General features: G+C 39.1%; 1 protein-coding gene across 2 annotated transcripts in view; it reads left to right on the top strand.

Annotated features, from left to right (window-relative positions):
* hip1 (huntingtin interacting protein 1) overlaps positions 1 to 13,122 on the top strand; it is a 43,972-nt gene that overhangs the window by 2,070 nt on the left and 28,780 nt on the right. The window contains exon 1 of one of the 2 annotated variants that reach the window (XM_067507264.1): positions 5,916 to 6,397. The exons of the other annotated variant lie outside the window; for it this stretch is intronic. Within the exon in view, the coding sequence (XP_067363365.1) occupies positions 6,380 to 6,397 (18 nt within the window). The 5' untranslated portion in view covers positions 5,916 to 6,379. Of the gene's footprint in view, positions 1 to 5,915; positions 6,398 to 13,122 lie in introns of those variants that run through there. 2 annotated transcript variants of the gene reach the window in all.

Here is a 13,122-nt window from a genome sequence, read left to right as displayed (position 1 = left end):
TGTAGCCCATATAGTACATCAGTTGTATTCTACAGTTTGAAAATGAGAGTGTGGACAGCCGGATCACCAACCTTGGCATAAAAGTTATACAAAACATTGATTCTCAGACATGCTTATCTTTCTGTTGCGTTGGGTAAACAACAAGGGTGCGTTCAAATCTCCTATGTCATAGTCCCTGCACTGGGTTAAAAAAAGTATGAACCATAGCACACAGTGCTTGCTTTTAATAACATGTTTAGCCTCATAATAGCAGCTGACTCTTTAATTTAGTGTTTAGGGGGAGTTAATCTTTGGCGTGTTTGTTTCAGACATCACTGCATGTTTTGGTGTTCTCTTGTGTCCTCAACAGCAATAAGAAAATCCAAAAGTAAATAACAAAGTAGTACTAAGCACTACATATTTTATAATCCCTATATCAAGGCTTAAAAATGTCAGAGATGCCAATTCTCTCCCGGATTGCAAAACGGTCTCCGAACTGTGAGAGACTAGAAGGGGTTTTTCATTTGAAAGATAGGTAGTAATCTCTGGACCAATATGAACCGTAATGAGTACTTCTGGGAAATTTCTAGGGCACCAGTTCCTCAGCTGAGACATGCAGTGTGAGCCACTGAGTGACACCACATTGTATGTTAGATCATTAAGGCCTTAAAATTAGACTGCCTGACCGCCATAGTCTGTCTTTCCCCTTTAACTTCTCCCCAGTGAGGTCACTACTGTTTGTCTCTGTACTTTGAGTCAATGTGTGTTTGGCTGTTGTGTCGGTGAACAATAGTGTTTCGTTTTCTGTCTAATGGTCAAGTTTCTGTTCTACTACTTAAATAGCAGAAGCTGGACTTTTCAAGTATGTATCAGTTACTGTTATCAGTATTTATTCCTTTTAACCATTTATTCATTATTTGTAGCTATTTTCATCCTTTATCTATTATTTTAAAAAACTGTTTCAGTGATTCATTCATTACATTTGGATAGCCATATTCAACTGTTTGTCACTTTTTGCAATGTTGTTACAAGTATTTCCATCCTTTAACCATTACTTGTAGATATTTCAGCCATTTTTCAGTTGTGTATTTCAGCTGTTCATCCCTTAGTCTTATCTTATTGTGAACTGTTTATCCAGTACACTACTTAGTTATTTCCACCCTTTAACCTACTTTCAAAGTAGTGAGCTTCCTTTTTTCAAATATTTATCTATAAATTCTCATCATTCATTTCCAACCTTTAACCATTACTTTTAGCCCAGTATTTCAACTTTTAATTAATTTTAATGGTTAACTGTTTTAACCATTAAACACAATTTCTTAGTTTTAGCTATTTTTTTTTATCTAGTAGTACATGATATTGAAGTTATGTCACATGTTTCTAGATACCCCCTGATTACTACATAAGTGCCTCCTAGGGGTAAGTGCCCCTGGTTGGGAAATAACTAGTATGAAGTGCATGTGGGCCTGCTCTAGTTGACACCTCTTGTCCCTCTGCATCTTGTTTTCATGCTACTTCATGGCCTGGCAGCTGTGGAATTCAGGGGAGATGCAGGGCCGTGGCCCTTTGGAACCACCAGGGCTCAGCAAGGCATATGTAGAGAATAATTTTTTTCTCACCCTGTCCCTCTGCCTTTTCTTCCTTCTTTTTCTGTGACTATTGTTTTGAGTCTTCCTTGCGTTTTACACCCTGTAATTCAAATGCAAGGAAGTTATTTAGGGATACCCACATTTAGTACATGCAGTATATACACAGACAACCATGCAAGCATGAAAGTGAGACCATTAAAAGCTCTGAGGCAGCAGAAATCACAGGCGGCACGTTGTGGCCTCATTGCTCTGACTTGCTATAGAATAATAGCGCTGCACATGAGTGACAGGTCAGTAAGTGGAACAAAGTGCACCGATGAGTTCCTGGTGGCATTAACAATGGCTTTGATTTACAGATTGTTTTAGAGTTCTCTTGTGTGTTTTATAGCACTGTAAAATAGAAAGGAACACATACAGAGAATGACTGTGGCTTTTTTGTTTTTTTCATGCAGCAGAGGTCACAGGTCAAACTGCAGCTCACACATATCTAAGCGTGTGGCATCCAAATTGGTCTGAATCAGTATAACTAGTCTCATTTTACATAGTCATCCAAACATAAGTTCTGAGCTGTGAGACAAAATACGTTTTACAGTTACCAAGGCTGATGGATATAGTTGAAAAAGTTTAATCAATATTTTAACATCTAGATATATCGAAGACATGTAAAATCACAAAGTAATAACATTTAAAACTCATGTATCAAATTGTGTCTATTCTACATTCGCGTGTGTCTGCAAAATGATGAAGATAATATACTAATTTTATCAGGTTATGAGTTCACAAAATCTAGGTAAATGATTATTGTCCAGTACTAATTATAACCTTGCTGACTCACATGGATTGATATTAATTTATACAATAAAAAATCACCATAGGTTACAATGGGCTCCTGTTACACACCTATAGGTGATGGGTATGTGAGTGGTAGGTTTCAGTCTTTTGAATAATTCATGATTAACCAGTTATTATTTGGTGTCCTCACCCCATCTGCCTGATGATAGCACTGTCACTTCTTACCCTAGTATGTACACACCACAAACTCCAAGCTTTGAAAATCATGCTTCATCACATTTCATTTAATTAATTTATCATAAAAGCAAGTCTTGTAAAAGTACAAATCATAACTTGCTAGACACAGGCCACATTTGGGCTAAACAACTCAACAGAAATTATTCAAAATACTGTTGAACACTTTCATTACTACAGCCTTTTTGAAAGTTGTATCTAATTAAAAAAACATCTTATCGTTTTGGTAGCTGATATTATACATTTTATTTTTTTTATTAATAAAGGTACAAGTTTCGCCGTAATTACCATTATCAGTTTTTTTTAAATACATAATTTTCTTAGTCGAGTATGTTTACACTTGTTCAGTAAAACATTTAAAGTGGTACTTGTAGTGGAGGGTCTTTTTTAGTCCAGCTTTACTTGAATATTGAATTTTGCAACCACCTCAGTATACAGTGTATCACATCTTGCTGTGTATGGGGTGTGTAGCTGCAAACTATTCAGAGTGGCCATATGGATCCTCTTTAACTCTATTAGGACCACCAGTATTAATGTTGTGGCTGATCAGTGCTATGTTACTACCTTTTATTTAAGGTAGTTCACAAGTCAGCTTTACCTCAGGAATAAATGGGCAAGGTACGTACTAATGCTCAACTTGATTTTGAGGAAGTCACCAGAATAAAAAAATCTGCTTCAGTGGAGATGCTTTTGATGAAAGAAAAAACCTGCTCATCTTAGAAACTCACCACTATTTTTTTTTTTTTTGTTTTGTTTTTTTGTGACCAAACCACAGTTGCTTTATACACCTAGATAAAGACAGTAAGTGGATTTGGGCAATATCCTTTATTCTAGTTGCATAGGCTGTATAAAATAAAGGACATTTTTGTGAGTGTCTGAGTGAAAAAACAGGACAGAGTGGGATGGCTGTATGTGAGAAATGCTCTGTGAGACTACTCTCGGAGAATGGCCCACGCCGTACCAGGAAGTGAGGAGACTTGCTGGAGAAAAGCCGGCATTGTCTGGAGACAGACTGTTTATGTTGAGCAGCCTGGAGGTATAATGTGCCGTCTCAATGGCATAATGAGTAGCATATTGATTATTGTGGCTGGCCTTTCCTCAGTTTGTCCGCTGATGCCCTGTGATTGTATAGAAAAGACTTTTTGAAACTGTGGCCTTGATTTAAAATGGATCTTGTGGCCTGCTGGAGAGATCTAGGCCATGATGGGACTAGGGTTTTTTATGCTTTACTAAATCAACTTACATTATAAAAAAATGAAAATATGATTACAAGCCATATAATACCTACATTTTAAAGTCATTCAAAAGGTCACATTCACACAGTTTAGAGTCACCAGTTAACCTAACACATATGTCTTTGGACTGTGGGAGGAAACCCACACAAAAAGACCGCAGCTGGCTGGAGATTCAAACTAGGGAGCTTCTAGCTGTGAGCCGACAGGGCTTACCACTCCATCACTGTGCCGCCCCTTTTGGACATTTTTGAAAGCAGAAACACAAAATCTCAAATCAGTCCTCAAATTCCTGTAGGATGAAAATTACCTGAATTAGTGTAAACAGGATTAATTTTGATTTATATCAGCATATTAGTGTGAATTATTTAAAGCTATGGTATGTAAATTTATTGTTTCAGAGTAGATGTGCTCCATAATTTTACTTGACGTGGAAAGTTACTGTCAACATCTCTTGTGGCACAGAGTTACAGAACAACACTGGCAGCGGTGCAGCTGCTTTCTCTAAATGTTTCTGAGCCAGGCTCACATTACTAACCAAAAAGAGGGAGTCATCACATGTTAACTCAAATGTGAAACTTGCACATATCATATGAGACACCACAAGCATTTACATAGGGCTAATATTTGAACTCCTGGGTGAATTTCCCTTACGTCTCATGGTATAACTATAGCTTAATTTCTAAAAGTTGCATATTGTAGCTTTAAGGCCCTTTTGAAACCTAGGGCCCCAAAACCCGGGTTGTTCAATGTGTCTCACGTAAAAGGGATGACAGTGAGCCAGTATGCAAAGTTCAGCCATCATTAAGTAATTATTTAGACATGTGCTTTTCCTGCTGTGACGTGTCAAAATGTCTTTCTTCAAAATATTTATTCTGAAACTGTTGAAACTTGTACTTTATGCATCCAGCTCAAACAAACATTTGTATTGCTTTGAAGACAGACTTTAGTTGAGAATCTCAGAGAAACCAGATGGGGGCATCAGTGCCTTTGAATTTTTCTGACAGTGGAAGCTGAGTTCTTTCTCCTTTCCACCCTTGAAACTTTATTGTTATTGAAGACTTTTTCTGTTTTGCAAAACCTAGTTATCACTGCAGTTAGACTAAAGAATAAACCCTAAATGTATTTCATCTCTAAGATGAGAGTTGTTTTTTAAAGCATTGGTACTTAGTAGAGTATTCTACTATATCACTTTTGCCAGAAAATGAATTTTGGTGTCTCTACATTGGCCAGTGCCTAAGGTCACATGTTGTGAATGCGGTGTGTTTTTGTTGATGGAGCACAATGAAAAGGACTAGGGTGGGGTGGGGTGGTTGTCTTGCAAATGATGCTCTAATGAAGTACAACAATGAGGAGTATCCTCACAGAAGATTTTGGCTTCATTTGTCCAGTCAATGTTTTGTGTCCTGCTGCAGGTGAAGTCAGACAGCGCAGTCATCAATCAATCTCGAGTGACAAGCAACAGTGTTATCAGACAAAACAGGACATCTCTTGGACACTATGTTAAAATTTTTCACAATCTAATAATTGTAGATACCCACTTTAACTTCACTACATTTCAGAAGCAAAAACTGCAAGCAAATACTACTCTATGTTTATTTCAGAATTAGTTACTAGTTACATTTCTGATTCTGAATTAACGGCTTTTGGATTGTCCCTTCTGGGGTTGCCACAGCGGACATGTTCCTGACATTAGTTTAGCATGAGTTTTTATGCCTGATGCCCTTCCTGCCACAACCTACCCTGTTATCGGGACTGGCACCATGCCAACTTGATTGCTGGGCGGGGCCATATCTGGTGGGGTTGGATTTGAACCCATGGCCTTTTGCATCCCAACCCAATGCTTTACCTGAACCACCAGGCCCCCTCTTTTTCAGATTCTTTTTAATAGTGCAAAATATGATATAGCTAAACCTTACTGACCCTTAGCAGCGCAGACAGAAACTAATATTAAAATTGTTAGATAAAAAAACGTGTGATAATCAAACAGAAGCCCCCCTCTACCTCCCCTCATACTGGACCCCTTGCGGTCCCCGGACCCCGGCTTGGGAACCACCGGTTTTGAGCCATCCCTCTCTGCAGGCTCCATGCTACTATTGTCTGCCAACAGAGCGGGCTATTTGCAAAATAAAGGTACCCTACTCTCCTGGTCTTAGCCGCTATGTGGGCTGATACATAAGCAAGTGGTTTTAGTGTGGAGCGGCGGTGAAATGCGAGCGGATTGTCGGCGCTAGACGTCTCTGCTTTCCCTCCAAACAGCTTCGGTTTGTCGGCGGTCGGATGCTCCAAGTCCTCGTCGATAAGGGGGCACTGAGGGCGCGCAGAAAGGAAAAGGGACGCGGAAGCAAGCAAGAAGGAAGGACAGGGGAGCTTTTTAATACCAAATCGGGACACATGTTGAGCTAACGGACTGCTCCACCTCCCCTTCTCCTCCCAAATGCGTTTGTTGCCTCAATTGCTTTCCCGTTACTAATTACTGCGCGTTAGGATAAAGCCTGCGGATCTGCTCTCCGGCTCCCAAGATCCTCACTCCTCGTTTTTGGCTGGACCATCATGGATCTCAGTAAAATTGTAAGTGCTGAGGAATAAATTTGTGATTCTTATTTTAAAAGCAATCGATAGCTGTTTGCTTTCTTTTGTCTTTTCTTTATTTCGTTTCTTTTTTCTTTTTTTTTTTTGGGAGGTGGGGGTGGTGTCGAAGAAGTCCTGCTGCACACACACCGAGGCTGTTTGCGCGAATACATGCAAGTCAACGCGCAGAGCAAGTAGGGACTTGTTGTTGTTGTTGTGGCTAAATGTGCCCATGTGAAGTTTGGGTTTGGTTGTGGAGAAAGTCTGAGCAGATCCCAGTGGTTTGCAGTCTGGGGAATTCACGCAAATGTGGGAATAAAAGCCCGCAGTTTTCTCTTGAGTTAGCTCCAAATGTGCACCCAGAACCGTAGTAAGCTGGGGACCGGTCATGTATACATGAGTTTTTGCAGCTTTTATTTTGTCTCTTGGAGTGTCCATGAGATGATGCACCTCTGTGCTGCAGCATATTTCTGTTTATTCAATCTTCAGCTGCACTTTAGTGGTACAGGTTCAGCAAAGCACAGCTGAAATGTGCCATGAATTTTAATTGTAGGGACACAGTGTATCTGTGTAGCTATTATTGTATTACACTAAAAGACACCAGATGTGCATTTATAATATAGTGTCACAAGGAGCTCAGTGAAAATGTTGAACCAAGTGGATTTTATTACACATTTAAAAGCCCAACAAACTATCATATATCTATTGTGCATTTATTTTGCTTTCATTCTGAGTACAGAGTAAATGATGTGCTAAAGACTAACAGCAAGTCTGCGTGTGTAGGGTGTAATGGAGCAGGTGCACATAAGCCAAAGCAACAAGACTGGCCTTTCACTGCCAATGTGGATGGATGGGTGTACTTTTAGCTCTTGTATAGGTGTGGGGGAGGGTGGGCGACATGAAAGCACACCCAGGGCCCTTGACTCAGGATCCTCTAAAGTTTGTAAAGGAAATACTTTAATGACCAGTAAAATACACCAGATCCAAGTGGTTCTTCTTGTTACTCAAACAGGAAATTCACTCTCATCTCTGAAATAAATCTCAGCTGCCTACATGAAGTCAGTCGGGGCACGTAGCAGACATGGCGTAGGTGTAGTGATGGAAATTCTCCCCCTGTGGATCTCCATTCGCTTTACAGAGTATTTCAGGCAAACCTATTGATATTATTGGGGAGCTATGCAGTACTATAAGAATTTAAGGCGGTTCTCCTCCATTGAGTCCCCTCTTTTTCTGCATCTACATTATTTTTTGCAACACAATTGTATGCAAACAAAGATATATGCAAGGCTCACAGCAAGTGAGGACAATGTGGGAAGATAAATGCACAATAAAGTCTAATGGACCCCTGGGGAGTGAGGAACTTGATTGTGTAAAATGTATTGAAAGCTGTGTGCTAATGTTTCTACAGATAACAGATGAGAGAAGGGGATGACATGCAACAAAAGTCAACAGTGACATTGTGTGTGATGTTGTGCCCATCAGGCTATTACGTCCCCCGGTGATAGTGACTGTCACATTGTCCCATCAAGTGAAATCAAGCTTTTGTAAATAATAGACACGAGGATACATTATACATTAAGAGAAAAGGTTTATAAATGAGCAGAGTTGGGTTTAGTTTATATATTTACAAAGCACATTTAAAGCAAATGACATTAATGTGTCTGATTTAGACACAGTGCTAATTTTCATCCGCTGTTCGAGCATTTTAAACAGTAACTCATAAAGGATCTGCTTGTTACTACAGCTTAAATACATGGTCAGTCAAAACTTATGATTAAAAAACTTAAATTTTTTAACGATTGCGGATTTTTTAAATTATTTTTTCCCCTCCTGCTGCTAATAAACATTTTAGTACTTAATGGTTCAGGGTCTTGTCAAGTATCCTTCAACATGTAGCTGGGAGAAACTGAGAATTGAGTTCATGGAAGGCTCCACCTGAGGCAGAACCGCTCCTGTTATAAATGTATATTTGCTGGTTTTCTTAGTCTTCTGTGGTAGTGAACTAAATATCTTAAAAGGATTGAAGCGTTGGGTGGTCAAAACTAGCCATGTGAAGATGGGCTTTTGCGAATAGGATGTAATTGTTAGTTGCAGCAATACATGTAACCTGTAAGCAGAACTGTGTGAATATGCCAAAAAAAATATGAAAATGTTCTTTTGTTTGTATAACGCATATATCATAACCTGGCAATAGCAGATAGTATTTTGTTACAGTGGATTGATAGCACTAGCCACTCTATATGATTTAAGAGCAAAGTTTTGGTCTCTAAACTATTTCTAAATATTAAAGCTCATGTATGTGGATGACTGTCTCATCCCTTAATGTATTGAGTTCTGAACATGATTGCAGAAACATCCCTAAGGAGACTAACATGCACATCGCAAATTTCTCTTAACAAATTTGAGCTGGCAGTTGCCAGTCAAACAGACTGGTTCTTAGAAGAAGTTTACTATTGTGCGACAGATGAATTGGTGTCAGCTCACTACATAACCCATCATCATCAAGCCCTTCATGAAATCACACCCACACACTTTCAGACAAATTCTATGATGTTCACGTGTGTTGGGGGTTGATGAGCAAGTGGGCAGAGGAGCCTCGCTGAGCTGCACAGATGTTTCTTTTATAATGAGTCTTCATGACATCATCAGTCCTGCAGGAAGCTGAGTTTCAGAGCTGAGTTACTAGGAGAGGCTCATAAACCTGCCAAGGGAGTGTATGCCTGAGAGTTTAATTGTGTTGGAGTCCAGCCTTCGGCATATGGATGTGTGTCTTAAGCCAGCTTCTCCCCCCTCACCTCTGCCCTCAGGAACAGAAACCCATTGCTCTGAGGTCATGCACTTTAAATATTCTGGAGCTCTGTGTTTTCCTGCTTTTTAATGGGCATCACACTGGGCTTATCAGCCTCACTAAATGCCCTGTTATTAATGGGATAGAAGATGCTAAGGGATTGTGTAGAAAACAAGCTCCAAGTCACGGTTGGAGAAGCTTATATGTGATTGACAAGTGATTTCAGGCCATCAGCCTTCAAGCTGTTGATTGTGATAAGGCTTACAGATGCTGAGGCAACAAAGACGTGCAGTTTCACATCACTTATAAGCAGAATTATCACTTGCAGTGCAGATTCGGCTCACTGAATTGACAGTGATGTAGTTTATATCCAGACTCTAAGTGACTCTCTAAGCTTGTAATTTTCCTTCTCACAGCATGTTCTTCCATGTGTATGCATTCAGAAGTGAAGGCTATTATGACTTTGATGTCAACTGTCTTCCCCTCCTCAGTGCCAGCCAGGCTGCTTCTCAAGAGGTGTGGAGTGGCTGTTGTGTGAGAGCGGATGTTCACGTCCGATGAAACACATAAAACTTAAACAAGCAACACAGAGGCCTCTGTTCAGAGTAGTGACCTTTTAAATCGGGTGGAGTTAGTTTTGGGAAAATGTTTTCGCCCAAAATGTTTTTCCATTTATTATCTGATATTTGAATGTGTCCTTTAAAAAGTACCATTTCATGGTAAGAGAGGGTGTGTGCTTGTGTGAAATGCACTCTGGGAAAGCTGGAGGTTTCATGTGTTTATTTTTATGCATGTTGCACTTTGAGAGGGGTTGTTTTGTCTTCGTGAAAATAGAGGAACTAAAAATAAATGTCTAACTTTGCTTTGGAATAATACCATCCAGGTTATGAAATGGTGAAATGAAAGGCTACGTTGGTCAAGGTTGATAAATTATCGATATCCTGGTGTGAACACACCTTGATCAGAACCACAAAATATTACAGCTGCTATGTTTAACTTTATGTTGCCAAGCAAATACATTTTTTTATGTATATGTGAACACCTGGCTCTGCATTTAGTCTCAGTTCTATGGGGTGTCTTTCAGCTCATTGTTTTGGTTTTATGCTCCAGGAAACACTTTTCTGTGAAAATACCCTGACAAAGTCACAGTACACTCTCAGCATTGAACACAGACACAGTTATCAACTAGCTGCTAACCACATATAAACATTTAGCAGCTAAAAGCCAGATATTTCTTTTAGGAGTGTCTAAGAGACCAAACTTGAGCTAACAGAGACTGGTGACCAGAAGAACACGGGATGTATTCGGGAACACTACAAATAGCAGGTCATCCATCCATTTCGTGCGACATATGTGCGAGATGTTCAGGGACAGTGCTCAGGAAAAATTGTGTTTACCGTGGCTAATTACTTTCCAACATTGTTTATCCCGGTAAACTATTACATTTATTTTTGGCATTAATGTTTAAAATGTTTAATCTAATTAGATTTTAGGCTTAATTGTTTTTTTTTTTTCCAAACGGTGTTTGTAGTGTGATTTAATTCAGTTTTTATGTTTTATGCTTGTTTGTTGTGTTTTCTTCAACTTAAACATACATCTATCATTAATTTCTGCATGTTCTTTGGTAAATGGTAAGTAGACGTGTGATAGTTTTTTTTAATTATATTGCAATTCCTAATCGCAGTCTTCCACAAAAATTGCAAGCCTTTTTGACTAAATTATGCAGCCCTACTTTGAAAGACAGAACTTAGTACCACTGTTTAAGAGTCATATGAGCCTCAGATGAACTTTTATGTACATATACATTTTTAATATTCTATTAAGAGCAGCTTTAACCATCTCAAACTATTCCTATAGTGCTGGCCATGATCGACAGATGTCTGTCCACCACAACACTAACATCATAAGGTGGTAATAATGTTGTGACAGATCAGTGACTTACTTATCATTACACTGTCTACTTTTACATCCAAGACAAGTTTTGCCAATTTAGGTAATTGTTTTGCTGCTCTACAATGTGTATAATCATCTCAGCTCGTGTCTTTAGTCCCGTATTTTAATTAGTGTTACCTTATTTCTAAATCGCACCACATACTTTGGCAAGTACACTTTCCTGAAAACTAAGACTTGTGTTGTTATGAACCACAGTTTTCCTCAAAAGACACCTGGAAATGTCTGGCAGGAAATGTGAGCGCAACAAAACAAATGAAGTGTTCAGCCTGACTAACTGTCTCAGCTGCTGCCTGTCTGAGTTGACTGAGCGAGGTTTTAGTTGGAGGGGAGCTGGGCATTTTTCAGCAAGCAGGCAGGAAATCGACATTACAGTGTGTGCCAAGACAGAAATCCTAACTGAGCTCTTGTAACATCCTCCTACCCGCTACCAATGCCTCCAAAACCACCACCACTTTGACCTCCCAATGTTTCAGCCACAATGACCATACCTCAACTGCCGTACTAGTGCTGCTGCATTTACAGACATGTTTCCTGGTTTCATTCCTCCCTACATCAACTCACTGTTTTCTTGTCCCTGTGTACAGCAAATTAGATGCACACATGTGACGTCTAAACCACCATCCATTTATTCTTAAAACACAAGAAAAAGTGTGAAATTAATTTTTGTGTGCTCTCTTACTTGGAAAAAATTAAACTAGTATTGCTTCTTGACAGTGGAGTCAAATACAACTGTGAAGTACACTTAAGAGAACTTTTATGTTCTTGGCTCGAGCTGGGTTTTGTGAGGTTTTGAAAAACAATTGGTAATTGTAAGGACAGTTGTTTGATGAAATCCCCACACTCACAAACTAAGCTAAAGGAAGTACATAAATACCAAAAAATATTAAAGCATGGAAGGCTGCACACATTTAGGCCCAATCTAAAGAGAATCATTGTAAGACAAAGTTTGAAGCACCTTAGTCTTCCTGAGGTTAAATATTTTTCTAAAAGCAAATCATGGGACTTGTTATATTGAGAGTAATTTGAGGGATTTAGGTACTACAACTCTGTTCTGTCATAATGTTTGTGCAATACCTGTGTGTACCTGTGTTTTTATATGGAAGTGCATGTCAGAAATTAAGTTATTATGTGAATTACACTGTCATTATCCATCAATCTGAGGATTGTGTCAGTAAATCATTCAGCCAAAAATTTGTTAGGTAAGAAGTTGCTTTGGTGAAAATGTCAAAGTTATCACCTGATGAAGGTCTTGCGAAAAATCCAACTTAAAAGTTAATTTGTTATGTCAAGTGAAAATATAGAGTTTTCATTAATATAAAGAGTCTTTCTTTCTCAATAAGAAGACTAAGAAGAGCTGTATGAGCCAACCAGGTTAGTTTAGTTACTTGTTTTATGTAATGTTTGCTGTGTGTGTAATGTAATTGTTTATGTAATGTGTGTTTGTCATGTGTCCATGTACTGATGATGTCTTTAGTGACATCATATGGCTTTGATGATTGCCTATGTAGAGTTTGTTGACCAGTGGTCAAGGAAACAATGCAATGCTAAGGGTTTGTTAAGGAGAGATTCAGTTTTAGCTCAGCTACTGAAGGGTGCAAACGTGACACAGTAACTGAAGCAGAGGAAATGAGTACAAGATAGCAAGAGGGTTCAGCTCAGCTACTGGAGGGTACAGACGTGACACAGTAACTGGAGCAGAGGAACTCTGACTACAAGAAAGGTGTGGACCGCAACAAGGTAGAAGAAAAGGGTTCTGTGTGTAGCTGTAGAGGCACACGGTTTCTTACCGAGTTCTACGAGTCCTGCAAGTCCTGTGAGTTCAGACATACTTTGGGAAACTTGTTTGATGAAACAGCTAGTGAGCGTGCTTGTGAGATCACTGTGCTTAAAGTTGTATGTACAATTGATTTGTCATTGGCTACGTTGAGAAGCAAGTACAATAAATGTTCAATGTTTGTCTAACAACAATCTCTGGAGTGAAGTA

The sequence above is a fragment of the Channa argus genome, chromosome 6 (genome assembly GCF_033026475.1).
Source record: "Channa argus isolate prfri chromosome 6, Channa argus male v1.0, whole genome shotgun sequence".
Taxonomy (NCBI): Eukaryota; Metazoa; Chordata; class Actinopteri; order Anabantiformes; family Channidae; genus Channa; species Channa argus.
Note: the sequence above shows the minus strand (reverse complement) of the source record. Positions and strands in the feature narration are given on the sequence as shown.